At 48.2% G+C, this 21771-nt stretch overlaps 2 protein-coding genes across 2 annotated transcripts in view; both read right to left on the bottom strand.

Annotated features, from left to right (window-relative positions):
- LOC132222883 (zinc finger protein 345-like) overlaps positions 1 to 21771 on the bottom strand; it is a 91130-nt gene that overhangs the window by 65655 nt on the left and 3704 nt on the right. Inside the window, exons 2-3 of the mRNA XM_059678228.1 lie at positions 19844 to 19912; positions 17203 to 17326 (exon numbers count right to left, since the gene is read on the bottom strand). Of these exons, the coding sequence (XP_059534211.1) occupies positions 17203 to 17326; positions 19844 to 19912 (193 nt within the window). The remainder of the gene's footprint in view (positions 1 to 17202; positions 17327 to 19843; positions 19913 to 21771) is intronic.
- LOC132222907 (gastrula zinc finger protein XlCGF49.1-like) lies at positions 13797 to 15171 on the bottom strand. The gene has a single exon (XM_059678263.1). It carries the CDS (start codon positions 15020 to 15022, stop codon positions 14447 to 14449), a length of 576 nt encoding a protein of 191 aa, XP_059534246.1. The 5' UTR covers positions 15023 to 15171; the 3' UTR covers positions 13797 to 14446.

A 21771-nucleotide genomic window follows, 5' to 3' on the forward strand; every position in this document is an offset into this window, starting at 1 on the left:
AAGGTTTAGGGAATATGTACCAGTCCTAATTTCCTCTTGTTGGAATTACTCTTCAGCCTCCAATTCATCTCACGTCCACTCATCTTTTAAAGGCCTGGCCACTGGGAAACCATTATCTCGCCAACACTCTACGTGCCACTCTGTGCCTATGCTTCGCTGTGACACCCACCTCCCACAAACAGGGGCCCCAGCTGGAAAGCCAGTCCTCAGGCCCACACTGTCCCATCTGGGCTACTATTACCACTGTCATCCTGGTCATGATCCCCTATACATTTTTAATAAATTTGTATTGATTTCAGAAAGGGAGAGGGAGAGAAACATCAATGAGAATTATTGACTGGCTGACTTCTGCACACCCCCTACTGGGGATCGTGCCCAGAACCTGGGCATGTGCCCGTGAGGGGAATCAATCCTGGGATCTTTCAGTCCACAGGCTGAGCTCTATCCACTGAGCCTAACCAGCCAGGGGCCATGATTCCCCATATTAAAGTGATCTACAGCCCTGGCGGATACGTGTCTCAGTTGCTTGAGCATCGACCCACGTTGCACTGAGAGGTTGCAGGCACCAGTCCTGGTCAGGTCATGTGCCTGGAACCAATCATCCTTGTTTCCTGCGCATGGATCTCTCTCTCTCTCCCCCTCTCCCTGTCTATGTCTAAAAGCAATAAAAGTATATATTTTTAAAAGGATACCTGCCCGTTCCTGAACCAGCTCAGTCTTCACTCTGGGCCTTTGCACATTCTGGTCCCTGTGCCCGGGAGGACCGCCCACATCTCACTCCACTCGTTGCCAAAACCAGGGTCCACGTCATAAAGCCCCAGCCGTGGCCTTAGGACTCTGGGCTGAGTGTCCCCAGGGCCCAGGGCGGGAAGAGGGGCCGACAGCCCCACGACCCCACGACCTCAGAGACCACCAGAGTGCGAGGCCCTGACACAGCCCCACAGCCCAGTGTCCTCAGCGGCTCTGCACCCGCAGGAACCCGTGGGCACTAAAGGGCTGCTGAGGGCCTGGCACCCACCCCAGCACCCAGGGGCTCAGGCTGCTCAGGGCCCTGGCGCCGCCCCGGGCCGGGTGATGCCCGCCTCCCTCGGGGCTCAAGGTCCCTCCGCTGCTCACAACCACCCACAGCCCCGTCGCCCTGAGCAGGAAAGTGAACCTCCTCCCGGGAACCGCCTCTCGTCCTCTCTGTCGCCTTTGGACACAGACCAGGCCTGGGTGCCCCCACCTCCCGGCTCAGTCCCCGGCGGCCCCGCAGCCCGTCGCCCTCCCTCCCCCTCAGACCCCGGGTCCCCCACGAGGACTCACTGCGCTGGACGCTGCGCCCTGGGCTGCGGGACCCAAGCGGCGCCCGCACCGAGGCTGGAGGGTCCGATGGGGTGACGCTGAGTGGACTCTGAGGCGGAGAGGAGTCGGGGAGCCTCGGGGACCCCAGGCCCGGGTGTTGGGGCTCAACCAGCCTCAGGCCCACCCTGCGCAGCGGGGCGCTGCCTCCCACGCCTCCTCCTACTCGCCACCAACGCTCAGCCGCGCGCTGAACCCTGCAGGTCCGTTACCGGAAGCCACAACGTTCCCCCCCCCCCCCCAGGCGGTACAGGAAGTCCCGCCCTAACTGAAAGTGCAGGTACCTAAACTCGCCTACCTCTGTGGAAGCGGGCGCAGTGCTTTCTGGGTAATGTAGTTTTCTCCCGCAGCCCTGGCCTTGACCTTGGTGAAGGTGACCTGGCCGCTGCCAGTGGTGCTGGGGGAGGAGATGGGACCAGAGGCCGGGTTCACGGGGACAGACTGACAGGCCCCCCCGAGGAGGGGGTTCTGGGAGAGGCCCCCAAAGAACATATGCACAGGGGAATGGGACACATCTCAACACCATCGAAAATAAAAAATACACATTACATTTCATTAAAAATATACAATAGAGCTCAGCTGGCGCTGCTCAGCGGTTGGCGCTGACCGATGAACCGGGAGAGCAGGTTCCATCGCTGGTCAGGCCTGTGCACGGGCGCAGGCACAGTGTCCAGCGGGCGGCGGTAGCCAACCAGGGATCCGCCCCCATCACCAGTGGTATTATCTCTCCTCCCCCTTCTCTCTCAAATCAACGCAAAGATTTTTTTATGGGACGGAAGGGCCAGCAGGTATCCGGACCCTCCGTGGGGTCGGAGCCGGCTGTTCTGGCTGCCGCCGAGGAGGGGCCTCGGGAAGGTCCGAGGGCGTGAGTGGGGTGGGACACGGTACTTTCCTGGGTCTGCAGGGCAGCCCGGGCCCCAAGTGGCTGAGGCTCTCCATCACCTGAGGACGCCAAGTCCGGGGCCTTCTCCCTGGGCCTGCCCTTCCTCCTCCTGCAGCTCAGGCGCTGCTCCTGGGGGCGCGGTGCCTGGGGCGGCGGGGTGCCTCCAGGGCCACAGGTCCCTCCTGCTTGCCCTCCACCTGCCCTGCCCTTCGGACTGGGAGGCTGCCGCGTCTTGTGGGGTGGTGGCACCTGGCTCCCCAACACAGGGCACCTGCGCCCTGGTCCTTGTCCTTCCATCCCTGTTGGCCACCCACCTGCTTCTGGTCCTGGCACCTGCAGGAGGGGAGCTGGCGGCCTCAGTGTACACACCCATAGGACTCAGGATTCAGGGCTGAGTGTGTCTTCAAGGTCCTAGGTCCCAGGGCAGGAAGAGGGGCTACACAGCCCCAGGACCCCACGATCTCAGAGGGCACAATAGTGTGAGGCCCTGACATCAGCCCTACAGCCCAGTCCCCTCAGCGGCTCTGCACCTGCAGGAACCTGTGGGAACTAAAGGGCTGTTGAAGGCCTGGCACCCACCACCAGGACCCAAGGGCTCAGGCTACTCAGGGCCCTGGCCCAGCCCCGGGGCCGGGTGATGCCCGCATCCTTCAGGGCTCAGTGCAGTGCGCACCTGCCAGTGACCTCATCACCTACAGGGTCCTCCTTCCAGCCCCTCCTGCTGGCCTCTACCTTCTAGTAGGTTCTTCCTCTGGACAGTTTTGGGAAAATGTCAGAAACCTGCCTCACACAATGTCCATCTACTCATCATGGCAAACAATGACCCCGGCTTCCTGAGAATGAAAGTAAAACTCCTCACGCACAACCTTGCCTCTTTCTGTTGCCTTTAGACACAAAACATGCCTGGGTTTGCTGAACCCTCCAGGCTCAGCCACACCACCATGTGCTCACACAGTGGCATTGCGGCCCACTGCCCCTTTCCCAGTTTGAGTTCTCTGGTGACTCTGGAGGTTACGATTTTGACTGAATGACTTCCCACAATCACTATACTGATATGGCTTTTCTCCGGTGTGAATTCTCTTATGGTTAAGGAGATGGTGACTGGACCCACATGATTTCCCACATTCACTACACTCATAAAGCTTTGCACCAGTGTGCACTCTCTGGTGACTGTTGAGGCTACACTTTTGACTGAATGACCTCCCATAATCACCACACAAATAGGGCTTTTCACCAGTGTGAGTTCTCTGGTGACTCTTGAGGCCACACTTATGCCTGAATGACTTCCCACAATCACCACACACATAGGGCTTTTCACCAGTGTGAGTTCTCCGGTGACTGTTGAAGCCACACTTATGCCTGAATGACTTCCCACTATCACCACACACATAGGGCTTTTAACCAGAGTTCTCTGGTTACTGTTGAGGTAACCCTTTTCCCTGAATGACCTACCACAATCACCACACACATAGGGCTTTTCACCAGTGTGAGTTCTCCAGTGACTGTTGAAGCCACACTTATGCCTCAATGACTTCCCACAATCACCACACACATAGGGCTTTTCAGCAGTGTGAGTTCTCTGGTGACTGTTGAGGCCACACTTATGCCTGAATGACTTCCTACAATCACCACACACATAGGGCTTTTCACCAGTGTGAACTCTCTTGTGTTGAGTTAGGGTAGAGCATTGCCTGAAGAATTTCCCACAATCAGTGCACTCATAGGGCTTTTCTCCAGTGTGAACTCTCCTGTGTTGAATGAGGGAAGAGCTTTCTCTAAAGAATTTCCCACAATCAGTACACTCATAGAGCTTTTTTCTGGTGTGAACTCTCTTATGCTGATTGAGGTTAAATATATGTATAGAAACTTTCCCAAATTTGTTACCCTCATTATTCACTTCTTCAGAGCAGACGTTCTGAGGTTGAATGACTTTCCCGCTGTTGCTGGCAGCGTTTTCATGTCCACCCCAATTGTGATGACTTTTTCCACCGACAAGTTCCAGTGAAATCTCACTTGCACTGTGTGGCTCCCCAGTGTTGAGAGTTACCTGGTGCTGGAGAAGCCCTGAGATGCCTGGGGAGACTTTCCCAACCTTTCTATTGGTTTAAGGCACCCAAGATCGGAAGCTGCAGGTGGTCACAAACGAGGCCCTATCCACAGCTTCTCTCCAGGGCTTCTCTCCACTGGCTTCCCTCTGCTGCTGGTGAGGGTTTGCACTGAAACAGAAGTCTCTCACACATGCATCACTGAAGAATGTTTGCTGCTCAAAGTCTGCTACTTGTGACTCAGTCAGGTGCAGAATATCTTTGAACACTGAGAAACACCGCTTACACAGATGGGGCCTCTGGGTTGCTGGCTCTGTCTTAGAAGCCCTGAGCTGTGACTCTCCTTGTACAGATAAACTCTGCTCAGAACAGGCCTCCTATCTGTTTCACGTAAACAACCTGCAAAGACAGAAATGCTGAGGAACTGAGTGTTGACTGTGGCGACGGGAAATCCGATTGCTAGTGTTTTGCACATAATACATGGTTTCCGGCAACCGTCAGAAAATAAGAGAGGTGCCGGAAGGATTAATAAGAGGCTGCTGTGAAGGTCTCATCCACTGAACATCACAAAACAGGAAAGGCCTCACCAGAAATATGACACAACACATGGCAAGCACCTCATGGAAGAGAAGCCAGATCTCCAGCTCAGTCTTCTTCTAACAGTGCTCAGCAGGGCTTGTTTGATGGTGACAGGGGCAAGCAGTGCAGGAGGTTGATTAGGTCCTATTCCAAGTAAATTTCAATATAGGAGTAGCTGCTGTCGAGGACTACTTAAGCATGTATGTGCACCTCATAAGACATGTGCAGGTTAATGTGGGAGATACTGCAGAGGCGAGCAGCCAGCACTGGCCTGGAGCATCACAGTTTGAACAGTGTTCAGGGAAGAGAATATTGCGAACAGTTGAAGGAGGGTCTTCCAAGACCTGCTCATGGTTCATGTCCGAAAAGACCATAACGTGGCACTGGCCGTCACTAAGAACCCTTAGAGAGTTTGGGACCCACCATATCTGTTCACCTGTCCATACTAACAGATCACTATTTTCCTTCAATCATCCCAGGAGGTGAATACAACCAACAAAACTTAAGGTACCAAAGAAAAAACACCTTGACATAAAGATCATAAACCAGAGCAAAGGACAGCAAGAGTTTTGCAGAATGGTGAATTGGAACCTAAACAAATCCCCGCAGCATAAAGTGAGAACCACAATGTCCCTGAAGAGGTAGCACTTCTTAGCTGAGGCAGGACCTTTTGACAAAACCTGGGTCAGATCAATTCTCTAGTCAGCACGAAATGAAGATCTAGCCAGAAACTTGGAATATTCATGATATTCTCAAGCACAACCCCAGAGTAAGCTGAGGCTGTGAGTGATGCACACTTTATATGTGAGCCAGGTGGTAGGGGTGAAATAGTTTCCAGACAAATACTCGCAGTGACATCAATCAGGTAGGAGGCCTGACTGGGTTAGCAGGTGCAATGCAGTTTCTGAAAACCTCAACTGTACCTGAAACTTATAAGGAATCTAGCGGAGTGTATGTTCTAATAAAAGGGATTCCTATTCAGGTAAATAGGTGTAAAGTTCCTCCATTGGTATTGTTATTCTGAGTGAGAAAGATAAAAAATTCCCTGCACATTTAAAGCTTTTCTCCAGTGTGTACTCTCAAGTGTTGAACGAGTAGAGATTTGTAGTGAAAAGATTTACCACATTCAATACACTCATGAGGTGCCTTTCCAGTGTGAACTCTCCGATGTTTATTGAGATTGGAGATTTGCCTGAAGGACTTCCCACAGTCACTAAACTCATATGGCTTTTCGCCAGTGTGAACTCTTCGATGATTATTGAGAGTAGAGATTTGCCTGAATGAATTTTCACAGTCACTACGCTCATATGGCTTTTCACCAGTGTGAAGTCTCTGGTGCACTGTGAGATTGGACTTTTGCCTCAAGGACTTCCCACATTCACTACATTTATAAGGCTTTTCTCCAGTGTGAGCTGTCCAATGTTCATTGAGATGACACATGTGCCTGAATGACTTCCCAGTCACTACACTCATATGGCTTTTCTCCAGTGTGACCTCTCTGATGTTTACTGAGATTAGAGATTTGCGTGAAGGACTTCCCACAGTCACTACACTCATATGGATCTCCGCCAGTGTGAACTCTCCGATGTTTATTGAGATTAAAGATTTGCCTGAAGGATTTCCCACAGTCACTACACTCATACGGCTTTCCTCCAGTGTGAACTCTCCGATGATTATTGAGAGTAGAGATTTGACTTAATGACTTCCCACATTCACTACACTCATAAGGTTTTTTTCCAGTATGAACTCTGTGGTGTTGAATGAGGTGAGAGCTTTCACTGAAGCATTTCCCACAATCGCTACATTGATGGGGCTTTTCTCCAGTGTGCACTCTCTTGTGTATAAAAAGGTTGTAACTGTGCCTAAATGGTTTTCCACATTCACTACATTCATAGGGTTTTTCTCCAGTGTGAACTGTGTGGTGTTCAGTGAAGGAAGACCTTTGATGGAAGGACTTCCCTTGGTCAGTACACTGATAGGACTTTTCTCTAGTGTGAACTCTCCTATGTCTATTGAGGCTAATGACACATCTAAAAACTTTTCCACATATACTGCACTCATATTTCACTTCTCCAGAGCAGACGCCCAGAGGTACCCTGATGAGGCCCACCTGTGAAGCAATGCAAGCTGCTGTGGGGCTTTGGGCCTTCTCTTGGAAGTTCTGGGTCTGTCTGGCCCAGCTGCAATTTGTTAGGTAATTTTCAGGTTGCAAAGGGCTGGGGCATTCATATGCAAAAGCCTCTGCCACAGCCTGGGTGGGGTGGGGTCTCAGGGAATCAAAGGGTGGAGCAAGGAGCTATGGTGGATTCTCAGCCTTGCCCTAAGGGGCCGTGAGTCTCAGTGTCCCGGTAATTGCTGCAAGCACCTCTGAGGGAAAACCGACCTCAAGTTCTGAGTTCTGCCTGCTGCCAGACAGTCCAGTTTCTCCCTGTATGAGTCCTGGGTCCCCAGAGACTTCCCGGAACCGGAGTTCAGAGCAGTCGGGAGCTTGTGACTCCCTCCTGATTTAAAAAGGCAGCCACGTCCTCAGGTACCAGCCCCTTTCCGCGCGCGCGCGCGCGAGCCTCCGTACCTCTGCACTTTACTTCCACAGCTCCTCTGGCTCTCAGTGTGCTTTTCTTTCCTTCTAGTTGTAGAATTTCCACTCAGCCAGCTTTCCTATAGTTCTGGATGCTGTCCGTTTTGTCTTTATGTTGTTTTTTTGAAGTTGTTGTTGGAGGCAGCAATTTCCCAGTGTTTATCTATGCCGCCATCTTAGTTTCTCTTTGTTGCCTTTTGAGATAAAACAGAACTGGGGTCTGGAATCCTCCCAGGTGAGCCACCCCACCACGTCCTTACTGGCTGGCATTGCAGTCTGTCACCCTCTTTCACCGGGTCACACCGTGCGTCACCCACCTGAGACTCACTCTTCTGGAAACGGTGACCTGGACTGCAGGACCTGACAGGCTCTCTCACCAGAGCCTGGAGCGTAAATGGTGTGAGGCTGAGTGGAACTTTGTAAGCAGAGAGGAGTCTGGGAAGCAAGGAGTCTTCACTTGCACCAGTGGCTGCTCAGCAAGCTTCAGACACACCGTGCAGAGCGGGGACACTGCCTCTGGTGCCTCACTGTAGTTTAAACGCCCAGCGCTGGAGCCTCTGGCTATGGTAACAGAATAAAGAGGTCAAAAGAACCACCTGGAAAAGACACCGGAAGTCAGAGCCAAGCAATGAGCACTGGATAATGCGTCTCTCCTGGGCTTTCATTGGCTAAACCCAGCCATCATTAGGCACATTGCCTGTTGGGTAATGTACTTTTGCAGGCCCAACAGGTGGCATTAGGATCCTAATTACTCGCTGACCATTGCAGTATTGGCAATGGGGCACCTGATTGGCGCTGGTAAATGATAACATTAGGTTTTTGTGGCTGGCTGCAGGTTTCTAGGGAGTGTTGTCTACAACTGATCTCTTGTTTGGAGACATTACTTCAGATTCTATGAAGCTCAGAATTCTCCTTGAGTTGAAAGCTATCATTTCACTGATTCCTGTCAACTACGCATCTAAATGTGTGTGTGTGTGTATGTATATATATATATGATTTTTATTTGAATTTTAGAGAGGAAATGAGATGGAGAGAAACACTGATCAGCTGCCTTCTGCAAGCCCCCCTACTGAGTGCCCTCACCAGGAATCGAACTGGCAACCTTTCTGTGCATGAGAGGTCGCTCAAACAATTGAGTCACTCCAGTCATCAGATTTTTATTTTTTTACATAAAACTATGACATTATTAAGAGAAAATGCAGGCTATGAGAGAATATATATGATCCTGTCCTATTACTTTAAAAGTAATATTTGAAAGGATACAGAGGCCAACAGGTTGACGTTTCCTACATTGTCTGAATGTCTGCAGTCAGTACACATTGTGAAGTGGAGGAGCTAACAGTGACTGAATGTTCACTACGTGTGCCAGGCCCTGGATTCAATGCTTTATATGCATCATTATTATATCATTCAATCCTCTCCACACCTGAGATGATTTTTTAAATATATATTTTATTCATTGTTTACAGAGAGGAAGGGAGAGGGATAGAGAATCAGAAACATCGATGAGAGAGAAACATCGATCAGCTGCCTCCTGCACACCCCCCACTGGGGATGTGCCCGCAACCAAGGTACATGCCCTTGACCAGAATCGAACCTGAAACCTTTCAGTCGCAGGCCAACGCTCTATCCACTGAGCCACACCGGTTGGGGCCACACCTGAGATGATTTAATGGGGTGGAAATCCCATTATTTTATGGGGTGGAAATCCAGGTTCAGATACTCAACATAAATTTCCTGATTGTAGAGTTAATAAAAGGCAGGGCTGGAAGGCAAACCCATACATCTCCAACAACAGAGCTCTAGCTTCTAATGTTAGGCTCTGCTGTCTGCTAGAGGGTAGAATAGGGGTTGTGTTCCCATTAGGAGAGGCTAGATGTTATTGCAGGTAATGAACAGCCCCAAAGCTTTAATGGCTTATACTAAAGAAGGTAAGTATCTTGTTCATAATGCATGACCACCCTGGTTCTCCTGGGATGGGAATAAAGGAGAAGCACTATATAGGACCTGCTGGGTGTTATCAGAGATGGACAGAGGGGATGCCAGTATCAGTGCTTCCAGACTCTTGTGTCAGAGGTAACGGCTTCACTCCCTCCACATTCCATTGATAACAGCACATCATAGGCTGCAGCCAACATCCGGGTTCTGCAGCAGAACCTGACAAATTTGATGGGCCAAGTAGGTGGACCACATGGTGCCAGCCCCTTTGGGTGACTGTGCAGGGCCAAGGAGAGGAGTGGGGATTGGCAGGAAATGACAGTGGAAGTCGGTCAGGATGGGTCCCTGTCTCCTCATCCAGGTAGACATTGTCCCTGAGCTTCCCTCAACTGTCACTGGCAAGATTCAAAGGCGTGAACCTCAGAAAAAGGAGTTTGTTCATATGTCATTGGCAGCAAACTCAGAACACACTAGTGAGTGTGACCCTGGTAAATCCAAGGCTGCCTGGGCTCCCCACTGTGCTTGAGGTGAACACCCACATGGTGTGTAGATTGGGAAGGTACAGGACTGCAAGCATCCGGCATCCATTTTCTTTTCTTTTTATTTTTTTAAATATATTTTGTTGATTTTTTACAGAGAGGAAGGGAGAGATAGAAAGATCGATGAGAGAGAAACATCGATCAGCTGCCTCCTGCACACCTCCCACTGGGGATGTGCCCACAACCCAGGTACATGCCCTCGACCGGAATCGAACCCGGGACCCCTCAGTCCGCAGGCCGACTCTCTATCCACTGAGCCAAATCAGTTTTGGCTCCATTTTCTTTTAAATAAACATCAGACACTACCTTGATTACAAGTCTCACCTTTTGCGTTGCCCAAGTAAGTGGTTCATCAGGTGATAAAAATGTTGACATTCACATCAATGGTGAGTCTGTGGTTTCCATTCATTCTGTGCATGAACCTGTGGTGAACCAGGAACTGTTCTGATGAAGAGACGGTTTTTAATGTCAATCATCCCTGCCAGCGACACAGGAAGCCAAAAGGCAGTTTTCTTAAACCAGAGAATCCGGTGGAGACCATGTGGAGGTCGTAGTTGAGTTTCCAAAGATGATTTCTTGAGACAGATGTAAGGCTCTTTATTCTCTCAAATATTATTTCATCTATTGCATATCCTGCCCCGTTATGATGACTTTTGGCCAGATTTTTTGAAATTCTGTGGAAATGAAACATCATGACTGTCTCCTTGTAAATTTCTGTATTTGTCTTTTACCTCTGGAGAACTATCCTTGTTGACTCTCTTAGCATTGAGGCACACGGGGCCAGCCAGGGTGGATGTTTACCCATGAAGGGCAATTTTCTCTCCCTACATTGATAAATATCTACAATCTCCTTCACTTTCTAATCTTCAAGACACTTCCAACCCAACGGAGGACCAGGTGGCTCAGAGGCTAGCAAGTCCTCCTGCTGGGCAGACAGGGAGGGACTCAGCCTCTGCAGAGAGAGCTCCTCTCCCTCCCTGGGCAGGTCAATGGCTGGAGCACCTCATCATTGAGGACTAGGTTGGCCCTACCTGGGTCACTAGTTTTCATGGAGCACATGCTCACTACCAGGAGATGACCCCCCAGAACTCATGTAGCAGAGCTTGCTCCATCTCCCACTAACCATGGCCCCAGAGAACAGAGCGGTCACTAGCCTGGACTAGGACTAGAGAGGGCCACAGAGCCACACACACGGCCCAGCACCAACTCTCCCTGGGAACTACCTGAGTTTTTCTGCCCACACCAGCTGCCCAGCTGCTACCGCCGCTCACAGCCTTGGCACCTGAGAGGAAACTGAGCTCTGCAACCACCTGAAGGTGAAATAGCCCTGGATCAACACCCAGGTGGAAGGTGCAGAGACAAGAAGGGGCATGTCCAGGCCCAGAGCTTCTCCCGGCTGCTTTGGTTTCAGTCCAGGGAGCACACTGTGTCATCGTCCCCTGTGGGTGCTGGTGCAGCTCAACCCAGGCCCCCCACCTGCAACACTGACAGCCCTGGCACCGCCCATAGAGCATCACTGCCTGCTCTGCCCCCATGAGAAACCTGGCTGCTGGTCACCATAGGGTCCCAAGAGAGCTCTGGTGTTCACAAGTGTGTGTACTGACTGGGTGATTAAAGTATATATTGATTTTACAGAAAAAGAAGAAATAGGGATAGAGAGAGAGATTCATCAATATTTTAGTTCCATTATTTTTATACCTTCTTTGGCTGATGCTTGTAATTGTCCTGACCCGGGATGAAACTTGCAACCTTGGTGTGATTGACATGATTCTCTGACATGATTCTACCTCACACAATGTCCATCTTTTGTTTAGGACCATCCATGGACCCAGTTTCCTGAGAATGACAGCACAATTCCTCACGCAAAACTTTGCCTTTTCTTCTTTGTTGCCTTTAATCACAAAATGAGGCCTGGATTCCCAAATCCTCCTCACTCAGACACACTACCATGTCCTTACAAGGTGGCATTGCAGCCTGTCACCCTCCTCCCCAACCACACCCGGTCATACACAATCGACTTGCTATTCTGGATGTTGTGACCTGGGCTAAAGGACCTGAGAGGTGCCCACACCCAGGCTGGATGGTTTCATCAGGTGAGGCGGAGCCAATCTCAGTGAGCAGACAGGAGTCTGGAGGCACAGAGGCCCCATTCCCTGCCTGTTTGTGCTCAAGAAGCCTCACACACACCACTGCACAGGGTGACAGTCTCTGATGCCTGGACTTAAGGGAGGCCTGGTGCTCTGAAGCCTCCGTCTCTGTGAACAGACCAAAGCTGTCAACTTGCCCTGACCGTGCGCACCTGGATAATATGTCCCTCCCCTGGCTTTCATTGGCTAACCCCAGCCATCATTAGGTGCATCGCCTTTTGTGTAATGTACTGTTTGGGCTTCGCAGGTGGAATTCGGATCCAAGTTTGTAACGGGAATGGTGAGCCGGGATTTTTCCTGCAGCCTTGTTTTGCAAAGCCGAAGAATGAAATCACAGACCATAAGATTGCGGCAAAAGTGTGATAAATTCATTGAAGCATTCAGACTCTCCACATGGGGAGGGTGCCCCAATAATAGGTAGCCCATGAAGCTTTCTAGTCTAGGGGTATATATTTGCTACAAGCCTGCTGTCTATCTATCCTTCTCATCACCTGATTGATTCCCTCTATTATTATTTCCCAGCAAGGAACCTGCTTCCAAGTCTCCTTTCTTTTGCATGGCCCTGGTGAGAGCTCCCAGTGAGGATGATGGTGAAAAATGCTGATGTTGACATCAATGGCGATCCTGTGCTTTCCATTTGTTCTGTGTATGAACCTGTGCTAAAGGGTCCCTGGATGGTTCTCCACACTGGTCCTAATTCTCCCTCCTGTCCCCAGTGTTTGGTGGGCCATGCACACCCAGTAGATGACCAGAGCCAAGAATCCCAAGAGTGATGCTCCATGAAGGCCCAGGCACCTTCCTCTATTATTTGTCAGCCTAGCTTTGACATGGCAAGGGACACCCCTCTCCTGGGATGCCCAGTTCCTCATTATCAGTAGGGTCTGAGGAGCCTAGAAATCTACCCCCTCAGCTTTCCCCCACATGAACTCATCCTCATATTCCTTCACAAGGGTCCTGGATCCTCCAACTCCCTCACAAAGACCAGTGTCCTTCACAAACGTTACCAATCCACACTCTATATCTCCTGTCTGTCATCAGAGTCTTACTCAATTCCCCACCTTTCAACAGTCTGGAATTCTCTGAACTGACCCTATGCTTAATCCATCCTTGAGACCTGAGATGGGACCTCCAGAAGGACATCAGACGCCTGGAAGGGAAGAAGGCACTCGCCTGGGCGTGGGAACAGGAACATATTCATGTAGAGGAGATTGCCTATGCTCTTGCCCATTGTGGGTGTGCACAGACTCAGAGAGAAACATACAGATAACCCAAGCACAGAAACACGCTGGTCCAGAACACTCCCAGCCTGTGCTGGGTGCTCAGGTGCTGGGCTTATGACCAGGTTCACATAGACCCACACTGTAGACATGGGCAATACCCTGAGGAACACACACACACACACACACACACACACACACACACACACACACAGAAATAGAAAATTGGGGCCACACAGACAGTGCCAAAGGACACACACACACACACACACACACACACACACACACACACTGGACACTACCCCATATGCAAATTGGAATCACAAAGTTATTTAAACTTTATTTCATTGCCTTGGTGAGTGGTATAAAATAAGCCATTATTGGACAAAGAGTGATTTTTCTTACATTATTACAGTATATGCTTTCCAAAGCACAGAAAATTTGGGGGACCCCACCATATCTGTTCATCTCGCCATGATGATAGATCACAACTTTTGTATCAAATCATCCAGAGAGTGAAATTTAAGAACACAGAATACATTTCCCCTGAGCACACAGGGTTTGTGACTGATGCACGCTCTTCAGGTGAATCAGGTGGTAGAGATGAAATCTCTTCGGCCACAAATGCTCACTGTGACATCAATTGGGTAGTAGGTCTGGGCATGTTAGCAAGTACAAATGCAGATCCTTCAATCCTCACTTGTACCTGAAACTTATGAGGAATATATCAGAGTACATGTTCCATTCAAAGAGGTTTAAATTCAGAAAAACAGGTCCCAAAGAGTCGCCTTCAGTGTTCTTATACTGAGAAAAGTAAAACATTTGCTGCACATTTAACATGTCTCTCCAGTGTGATCTCTCAGGTGTCTAATAATGCTAGATTTGTGATTAAAAGATTTCCCACATTCAGTACACTCTCTTGGCTTCTCTCCAGTGTGAACCATGAGGTGTGCAATGAGGTGAGATATTAGACGAAAGGACATCCCACATTCTTTACATTTACAGGGCTTTTCTCCAGTGTGAACTCTCTGGTGTTCTTTGAGTAGACTTATCATTGAAGGACGTCCCACAATCACAGCACTTATCTGGCTTGTTACCACTGTGAACTCTCAGGTGTCTAAAAAGGTGAGATTTTAGGCTAAAAGCCTTTCCACATTCAGTACACTCATATGGCTTTTCTCAAGTGTGAACTCTCTGGTGTCGTTTGAGGCTATACTTATTACTGCAGGATATTCCACAATGACAGCACTCATATTGCTTGCTGCCACTGTGAACTGTCAGGTGCCTATTAAGGCCGGATTTTCGGCCAAAAGACTTACCACATTCAGTACACTCATATGGCTTCTCTCCAGTATGAACTCTCTGGTGTAGTCTGAGATAACACTTATCACTGAAGGATTTTCCACAATCACAGCACTCATATGGCTTGTTGCCACTGTGAACTCTCAGGTGCTTAGTAAGGGTGGATTTTTGCCTAAAAGACTTCCCACATACAGTACACTCATATGGCTTATCTTCAGTATGAACTCTCTGGTGTTGTTTGAGGTAAGACTTATCACTGAAGGATTTTCCGCAATCAGAGCACTCATATTGCTTGTCGTCAGTGTGAACTCTCAGGTGCTTATCAAGGCTGGATTTTTGGCTAAAAGACTTCCCACAGTCAGTACACTCATATGGCTTCTCTCCAGTGTGAACTCGGAGGTGTATAGTGAGTTTAGACCTTTGACGAAAGGACATCCCATTCTCTACACTCATATGGCTTCACCCCAGTGTGAACTTGGAGGTGTGCAGTGAGGTGAGATATTAGACGAAAGGACTTCCCACATTCTTTACACTTACAGGGCTTTTCTCCAGTGTGAACTGTCTGGTGTTTTTTGAGGGTAGACTTATCTTTGAAGGACTTCCCACAATCACAGCACTCATACCGCTTGTTGCCACTGTGAACTCTCAGGTGTTTAATAAGGTGAGATTTTAGGCTAAAAGCCTTCCCACATTCTCTACACTTATAGGGCTTTTCTCCAGTGTGAACTCTCTGGTGTTGTTTGAGGTTATACTTATTACTGTTGGATTTTCCACAATGATAGCAGTCATATTGCTTGCTGCCACTGTGAACTGTCAGGTGCTTAGGAAGGCTGGATTTCTGGCTAAAAGACTTCCCACATTCAGTACTCTCATATGGCTTCTCTCCAGTGTGAACTCGGAGGTGTACAGTGAGCTTAGACCTATCGTGAAAGGACATCCCACATTCTCTACACTCATATGGCTTCTCTCCAGTGTGAACTCTTAAGTGTTCAATGAGGTGAGCCCTTTGACAAAAGGACTTCCCACATTTCCTACACTCATACAGCTTTTCTTCAGTGTGAACTCTCTTATGTCGAATTAGGTTCAAGATTCGTCTAAAAACTTTCCTACATTTGTGACACTCATAAATCGGTTCTCCAGAACAGTCACCGTGACTTTGAACAACTTTCAGGTTGTGGCTGGCAGCATCTTTACATTCATCCCAATGGTGCTGACTTTTTCCATCAAGATATTTCTGTGAAATCTCACTGCCACAGGGTAGCTCCTCAGTGTTGAGAGTGGCCTGGTGCTTGGGAAGCTCTGAGTTGTATTGCAAGACTTCCCCAACCTCCCTGCTGGCGGAAGACACTGAAGATAAGTAGAAGCTGGACCTGCTCACAAAGGAAGCCCTGTCCATAGCTTCTTTCCAGGGCTCGTCTCCACATTCATTCCTCTGTTGCTGTTGAGAGTTTGCACTGAAACAGAAGTCTCCAACACGTGCATCACTACAGAAGGCTTTCTGCTCAAAATATGCTGCATGTGAACCAGTCGGGTGCAAAATAACTTTTAACACAGAGAAACACTGCTTACACAGAGGGATCTTCTGGGTGCTTGGAGCTGTCTTAGAAGCCCTGACCTGCAACTCTCCTTGTATACATACAGAACAGGCCTCATCACAATCGATTTTATGCCAACAACCTGAAAAGTGAGAAAGGGTAAGGAAATGAATGCTGAATGTGGTGACAGGGGGAAGTCCCATTACAAAAGTGTGTCACACATCACATGTTGGTTCCATGCAATTGTCAGAAAATAACAGATGTGCAGGAAGGATTAATAAGAGGCTCTTGTCCCTTTCTGGGCTAATAAAGATTACAAAACAGGGAGGCCTCACCAGAATTATGACACAAAAATGGAAAGCACCACATGGATTTGAATATGGATTTCCAGCTAATACTTCAACTTAAAGAATTCAGCATGGCTTGTCTGCTGGGTACAGGCACAAGCTTTGCAAAAGATTGGTTAGGTCTTACTCCAAGTAAAATTCAATAAAGGAGTAGCTGGTTTCGAGGACAAATTAGCATGCATGTGCACCTCATAACACACATGCAAGTCAATGCTGCAGAATACTACAGAGGCACATGTGTAGAGGAACAGGTAACAAAGAGGTGAGCAGTCAGCACTGGGCCAGAGCAACACAGCTTGCTATAGTATTCAGGGAAGAGAATATAACAATTGATTGAAGGTCTCACAAGAACAGCCTCTGTTTCATGTAAGTAAAGACCATAACATGGAACAGGTCGCCACGAAGAACCTTTATGTAGAGAAAGATGCCAGAAGTTGAAGCCATGCATATGGAAACTGTCATCCTCCCATGAAGAGAGAGTGCAAGCTGGGACCCATGAAGCTCACTGCAAGACTCCTGACTCTCTGTTTCCTGTACATTTTGAGGTAACAGGTGTTAGAGGGATGTTCATGGAGTCCTCTGCTCAGGACTCACCATCCAGCTCATTCATGTGAGTCACAGCACATTTCACAAGACAGTGGGGAAAATTACCAGAGGGCATGTTCTCGCTGTGGGAGAGAGAAAGCTACCCCTGAGGAATAAAGGCAGACAGGTCATCACCTCAGGACACTGGGAGAACATCAGGTCTTACCTACAGATGACACAAGTGAAAATATTTCCAGCATCACATCGCAGTACAGAAGTCTCTGAGCCTCATCAAGGAGCCCCCATTCCTCCTGAGAGAATACAATGGCCACGTCCTCAAAGTTCATATCCTGTCATAATGGGGACAGTACAGCCCATGATCAGCTTCACTCCTAAGATTCTAAGTCTGTCATACTCCCCACCCTCCACACCCATCTGCTCTGTCCACTCCAGAGAAAATACCAGGCCTTCATCCCATGAAAGCCACTGTTTTCTTATATTTATACTGACATTTTGTCTTCCTACTCTAATAAAGGCATTTGAGCAGATAAGACACCTGAGCTCTGGACCTCCCCTGTACGCTACACTGACTTTTATCAACAGAGTGGTTGTTAAAACCATAGGTGAAAGAGAGATGCTGGCCATAAAGATATTGTGAGTGATTTGATACTGGTTTTGTCAGTCAATACCTTCAGATTGTTTCTCAAAGATGCCAAATACATGGCATCACACTGGACCTTCTTGACCCCAACTGCAAGGTGCCACGGCCATAGCTTTGCACTACCTGTTGCACAGAGTTCTTTGAAGAACACTTCTCTCACACACACAGCTTCACTCCCAGAAGCACAACTGCAAAGGTAATGCAAATTTGCTGTGGTGAGGACAAATTGTTTCCTAATCAACCTTTTCCCCCCAAATTACAGTTCACCATGTCCATAATCTCTTACCCCTTACTCTTCTCCCCTGCCCATGCCAGTGGACATTTTGAAGCCTGGGTAACACTGATGTGTGCTATGGCACTCCTATTATCCAGGGTGTCATCCCCAACAACGAAAGGCAGGTGGTTAGGTAAATGGCACCTAAGCTCTGTACCTTGAATATAGCGCCAAAACAACCCTGTTTACGGGCAATTACCCTAAAATTCACCTTACTAGATCATCCAGACACCACCAGAAATGGGCTTTCTGGTCATTGACTCTTATGTCAATGTCAGGGTGCTGTGGCCATCAATTCACATTCCCTCTTCAAGTGCAAATCACTCTTTACCACACCTCTCTCACACCTGCACTCTCTTAGCCCCAGCCCCCATAGTCCTCTCCTTAACGTCTTATTACTTATCAAGTGTTGTCCAGAGAATGCTTGCTAACATCTCTCACTGAACCATGATCTCTCCTTGACACTCGACAGGACAACTTCTGTCCCTATGCTGTGTTGTGACCCACAAATACTGGCCACAGTGGGAAAGCCAGTCCTCGGGCTCACACTGTCCCTTCTGAACTATTACTACCATTACCAACCTGATCATGATCCCCTGTATGAAAGTGATCTACAGTCCTGGCTGATGTGTCTCAATTGGTTGAGTATAGAACCATGCACTGGTGAGGTCACATGTCTGGGCTGTGGGCTGGATCCAAAATAGGGGTTATGCAGGTGGAAACTGATCATTGTTTCTTGCTCATCATTGTTTCTCTGTCTCTCTCCCTCTCCCTTCCTTTCTATATCTAAAATCAGTACATATATATATACACACTGGGTGGCCAGATTATGATGATCACCTGACATTTGTAGGCAAATAAGCTATAATTTCGTGCTGAAGTTGCTAGAGGGCCAGACCATTATAAATAGGGAAGTAGTTTTGTTTGCCATGACAGTAGAAGTGATTTTTTTTCTAAAGTTACGTGTAAACAACGCAATTTAATACCCTTTGAACGTGGGATGATTCTTGGCACTTGAAGCCATGGAGCGAGTATCAGCAAAACAGCTGAATTCGTTAAATGTTCCTGAGCAGGTGTTGATAAAGTGCTTAAAGACTGGACTGTCAGCCGAAAATCTGGGTCTGAATGTGCGAATTGTGGCCATCAGCGAATATGCAATGTGAGGCCAAGACTGGTACAAGACAACAGAAGGGCAACAATGGATTAAATTTATGCAGATCTTACTCAGGAATCCTCTCAAATGATCTCTGAATGCACAATAATAATCTGGCCACTTAGTATGTGTGTGTGTGTGTGTGTGTGTGTGTATAATATACACTGAGTGACCAGATTATTATAATCTCCGAACACATAATAATCTGACAACTCTGTGTGTGTGTGTGTGTGTGTGTGTGTGTGTGTGTGTGTGTGTATATATATATATATATATATATATATATATATATATATATATATATATTTTTTTTTTTTTTTAGAAAACATACCTGCAGGTTCCTAAATCAGCTCACTCCAAGTCTCGGCACATTCTGGAACCTATGCCCTGGCAGTCCTCCCACTCATTACACTGGTTGCTAAAAACAAGGTCCACATCATGAAGCCCTAGTCCTGGCCTTAGGAGTTTGGGCTTAGTGTCTATTCAAAGTCCCCAGGTCCAAGGGCTACAAGAGCGGCTGACGGTCCCAGGACACCACTATCTCACAGGCCACAAGTTTGTCAGGCCCTGAAATAAGTTCCACAAACCTTGTACACCTAATCGTTTCTGCATTTGCAGGATATTGTGGAAAGGAAATGGTCTGTTGAGGCCCTGGCAAACACCGCCAGGATCTAGGGGTTAAGGCTGCTCTGTACCCTTGCCCAGCCCATAGGTCAGGAGACCTTCAGATGCCTGTATTAGCTCACGGCTCAGTCCTTAGTGCTCACTCTTGCAGTTACCTTATCATTTACAGGACTTCTCCTTCCTCTCCACAACTGCTGTCCTCTGTCTTCTAGTCTGTTCTTCCTCTGAGCAATGATAGTTAAAGTTAAAACCCTACTTCAGAAAATGTTGGCCCCCTTTTTTCACAACCATCTACTGTTAAGTCTGATCAAATAATTGAACAGATACCCCCTCCCCTGGGAACTTACCTTTATGCCATTTCACAGTGGACATTCTACTTGGTTGGACCACATTCCACTTGCTAACACTGTTATCTCTCCCCTCCGGCATTTCCCAGAATGCAGACTTAAACAGAGAATTCTATGACCAGAAATAGCCCACCTTAGAGTCCTTTCAAAATCTGACTCCCTTGCCCTGACCGGTTTGGCTAAGTGAATAGAGTGTAGGCCTGTGGACTCAAGGGTCCCAGGTTCGATTCCGGTCAAGGGGATGTACCTTGGTTGTGGGCACATCCCCAGTAAGAGGTGTGCAGGAGGCAGCTGAATTGATGCTTCTCTCTCATCAATATTTCTAACTCTCTATCCCTCTCCCTTCCTCTCTGTAAAAAATCAATAAAATATATATTTTTAAAAAATCTGACTCCCCGTCTTTGGGCGCTGGTGCCATTTTGGGGCTCAGCGCATCTGATATCCTGATGACCTAATAAATTCATAATTCTTTACCCTTTCTGGCCTTGTGCCATCCTCCTCGGTGACCGTAACATTTTTTTTTTTTTAAAGTTCCACACTTTATTTTTTTTTGAGTTTTTTTTTTTAAATATATATTTTATTGATTTTTTACAGAGAGGAAGGGAGAGAGATAGAGAGTTAGAAACATCGATGAGAGAGAAACATCGATCAGCTGCCTCCTGCACATCCCCCACTGGGGAAGTGCCTGCAACCCAGGCACATGCCCTTGACCGGAATCGAACCTGGGACCTTTCAGTCCGCAGGCCGACGCTCTATCCGCTGAGCCAAACCGGCTTTGGCAACCGTAACATTTGATAGTAAAACATGGGAGGGTTCTATGTGGATGGGGAACCATCGCTTTGGCTTCAGTCACCCAAAGTTTGCTACTTGGAGGGCAGTAGGCAGTGGCAGCTCAACCAGGGCTTACCTCCAAATTCTATTGGGGTGACTCGATTACAGGCCTCGGTTAGACCTCCCTCCCTTATCAACCATCCTGAGCCAGTCGATGACTATGCCAGATCGGGAACCTCTCATTCTCCATTGCTGACCCTCCATCTCACACTGGCCAATCTTCTCTAGGTGAGTGACTATCCACAAATTCACTCACCTCGAGTCTTCTGCCCACTCTCTCAAACTGACTTCTCGTAATTCTCTCATCTTAAAAGTCCTAGTGCTAGGCCAGAAGGAAGACTCCGCAGCCATTTGGCTTTGGATCTTTCTGGAGTGGGGGCGCCAAGTTCAGAAGGTCATCTCCCATTTCCCATGGTGATTTGTTTAGCTGCGGGGATGCGTGCCCTAGTCACCTCTTGGTTTCTGGTCTGTCAATCACACTTCCTCTCTCATGGGCCAAGCCACACCCCCTCTGCACACTCACGGGGGAGATCATACCTAACCACCTCATTTTTTTGGTAACACTGTTTGGCCACAATATAATCTAGATCAGTGATGGTGAACCTATGACACGCGTGTCAGAGGTGCCACCCGAACTCATCTTTTTGGTTGATTTTTCTTTGTTAAATGGCATTTAAATATATAAAACAAATATCAAAAGTATAAATCGGAACAAAGACCACTAGGGGGTGCACCAAGGAAGCATAACAAAATGCGGAGACAAAGAAACAGGACAAAATTGTCAAAGGAAGATATAGAGTTCAGAACCACACTTTTAAGGTCTCTCAAGAACTGTTTAGAAGCCGCCGATAAACTTAATGAGATCTACAAGAAAACTAATGAGACCCTCGATCTTATATTGGGGA

This window comes from Myotis daubentonii, chromosome 21, assembly GCF_963259705.1.
Source record: "Myotis daubentonii chromosome 21, mMyoDau2.1, whole genome shotgun sequence".
NCBI lineage: Eukaryota > Metazoa > Chordata > Mammalia > Chiroptera > Vespertilionidae > Myotis > Myotis daubentonii.

Excerpts from the sequence above, each read along its gene's own strand:
- LOC132222907 (XM_059678263.1), bottom strand. The coding sequence starts at position 15,022 with ATGAGTGTAGAGAATGGGATGTCCTTTCGTCAAAGGTCTAAACTCACT.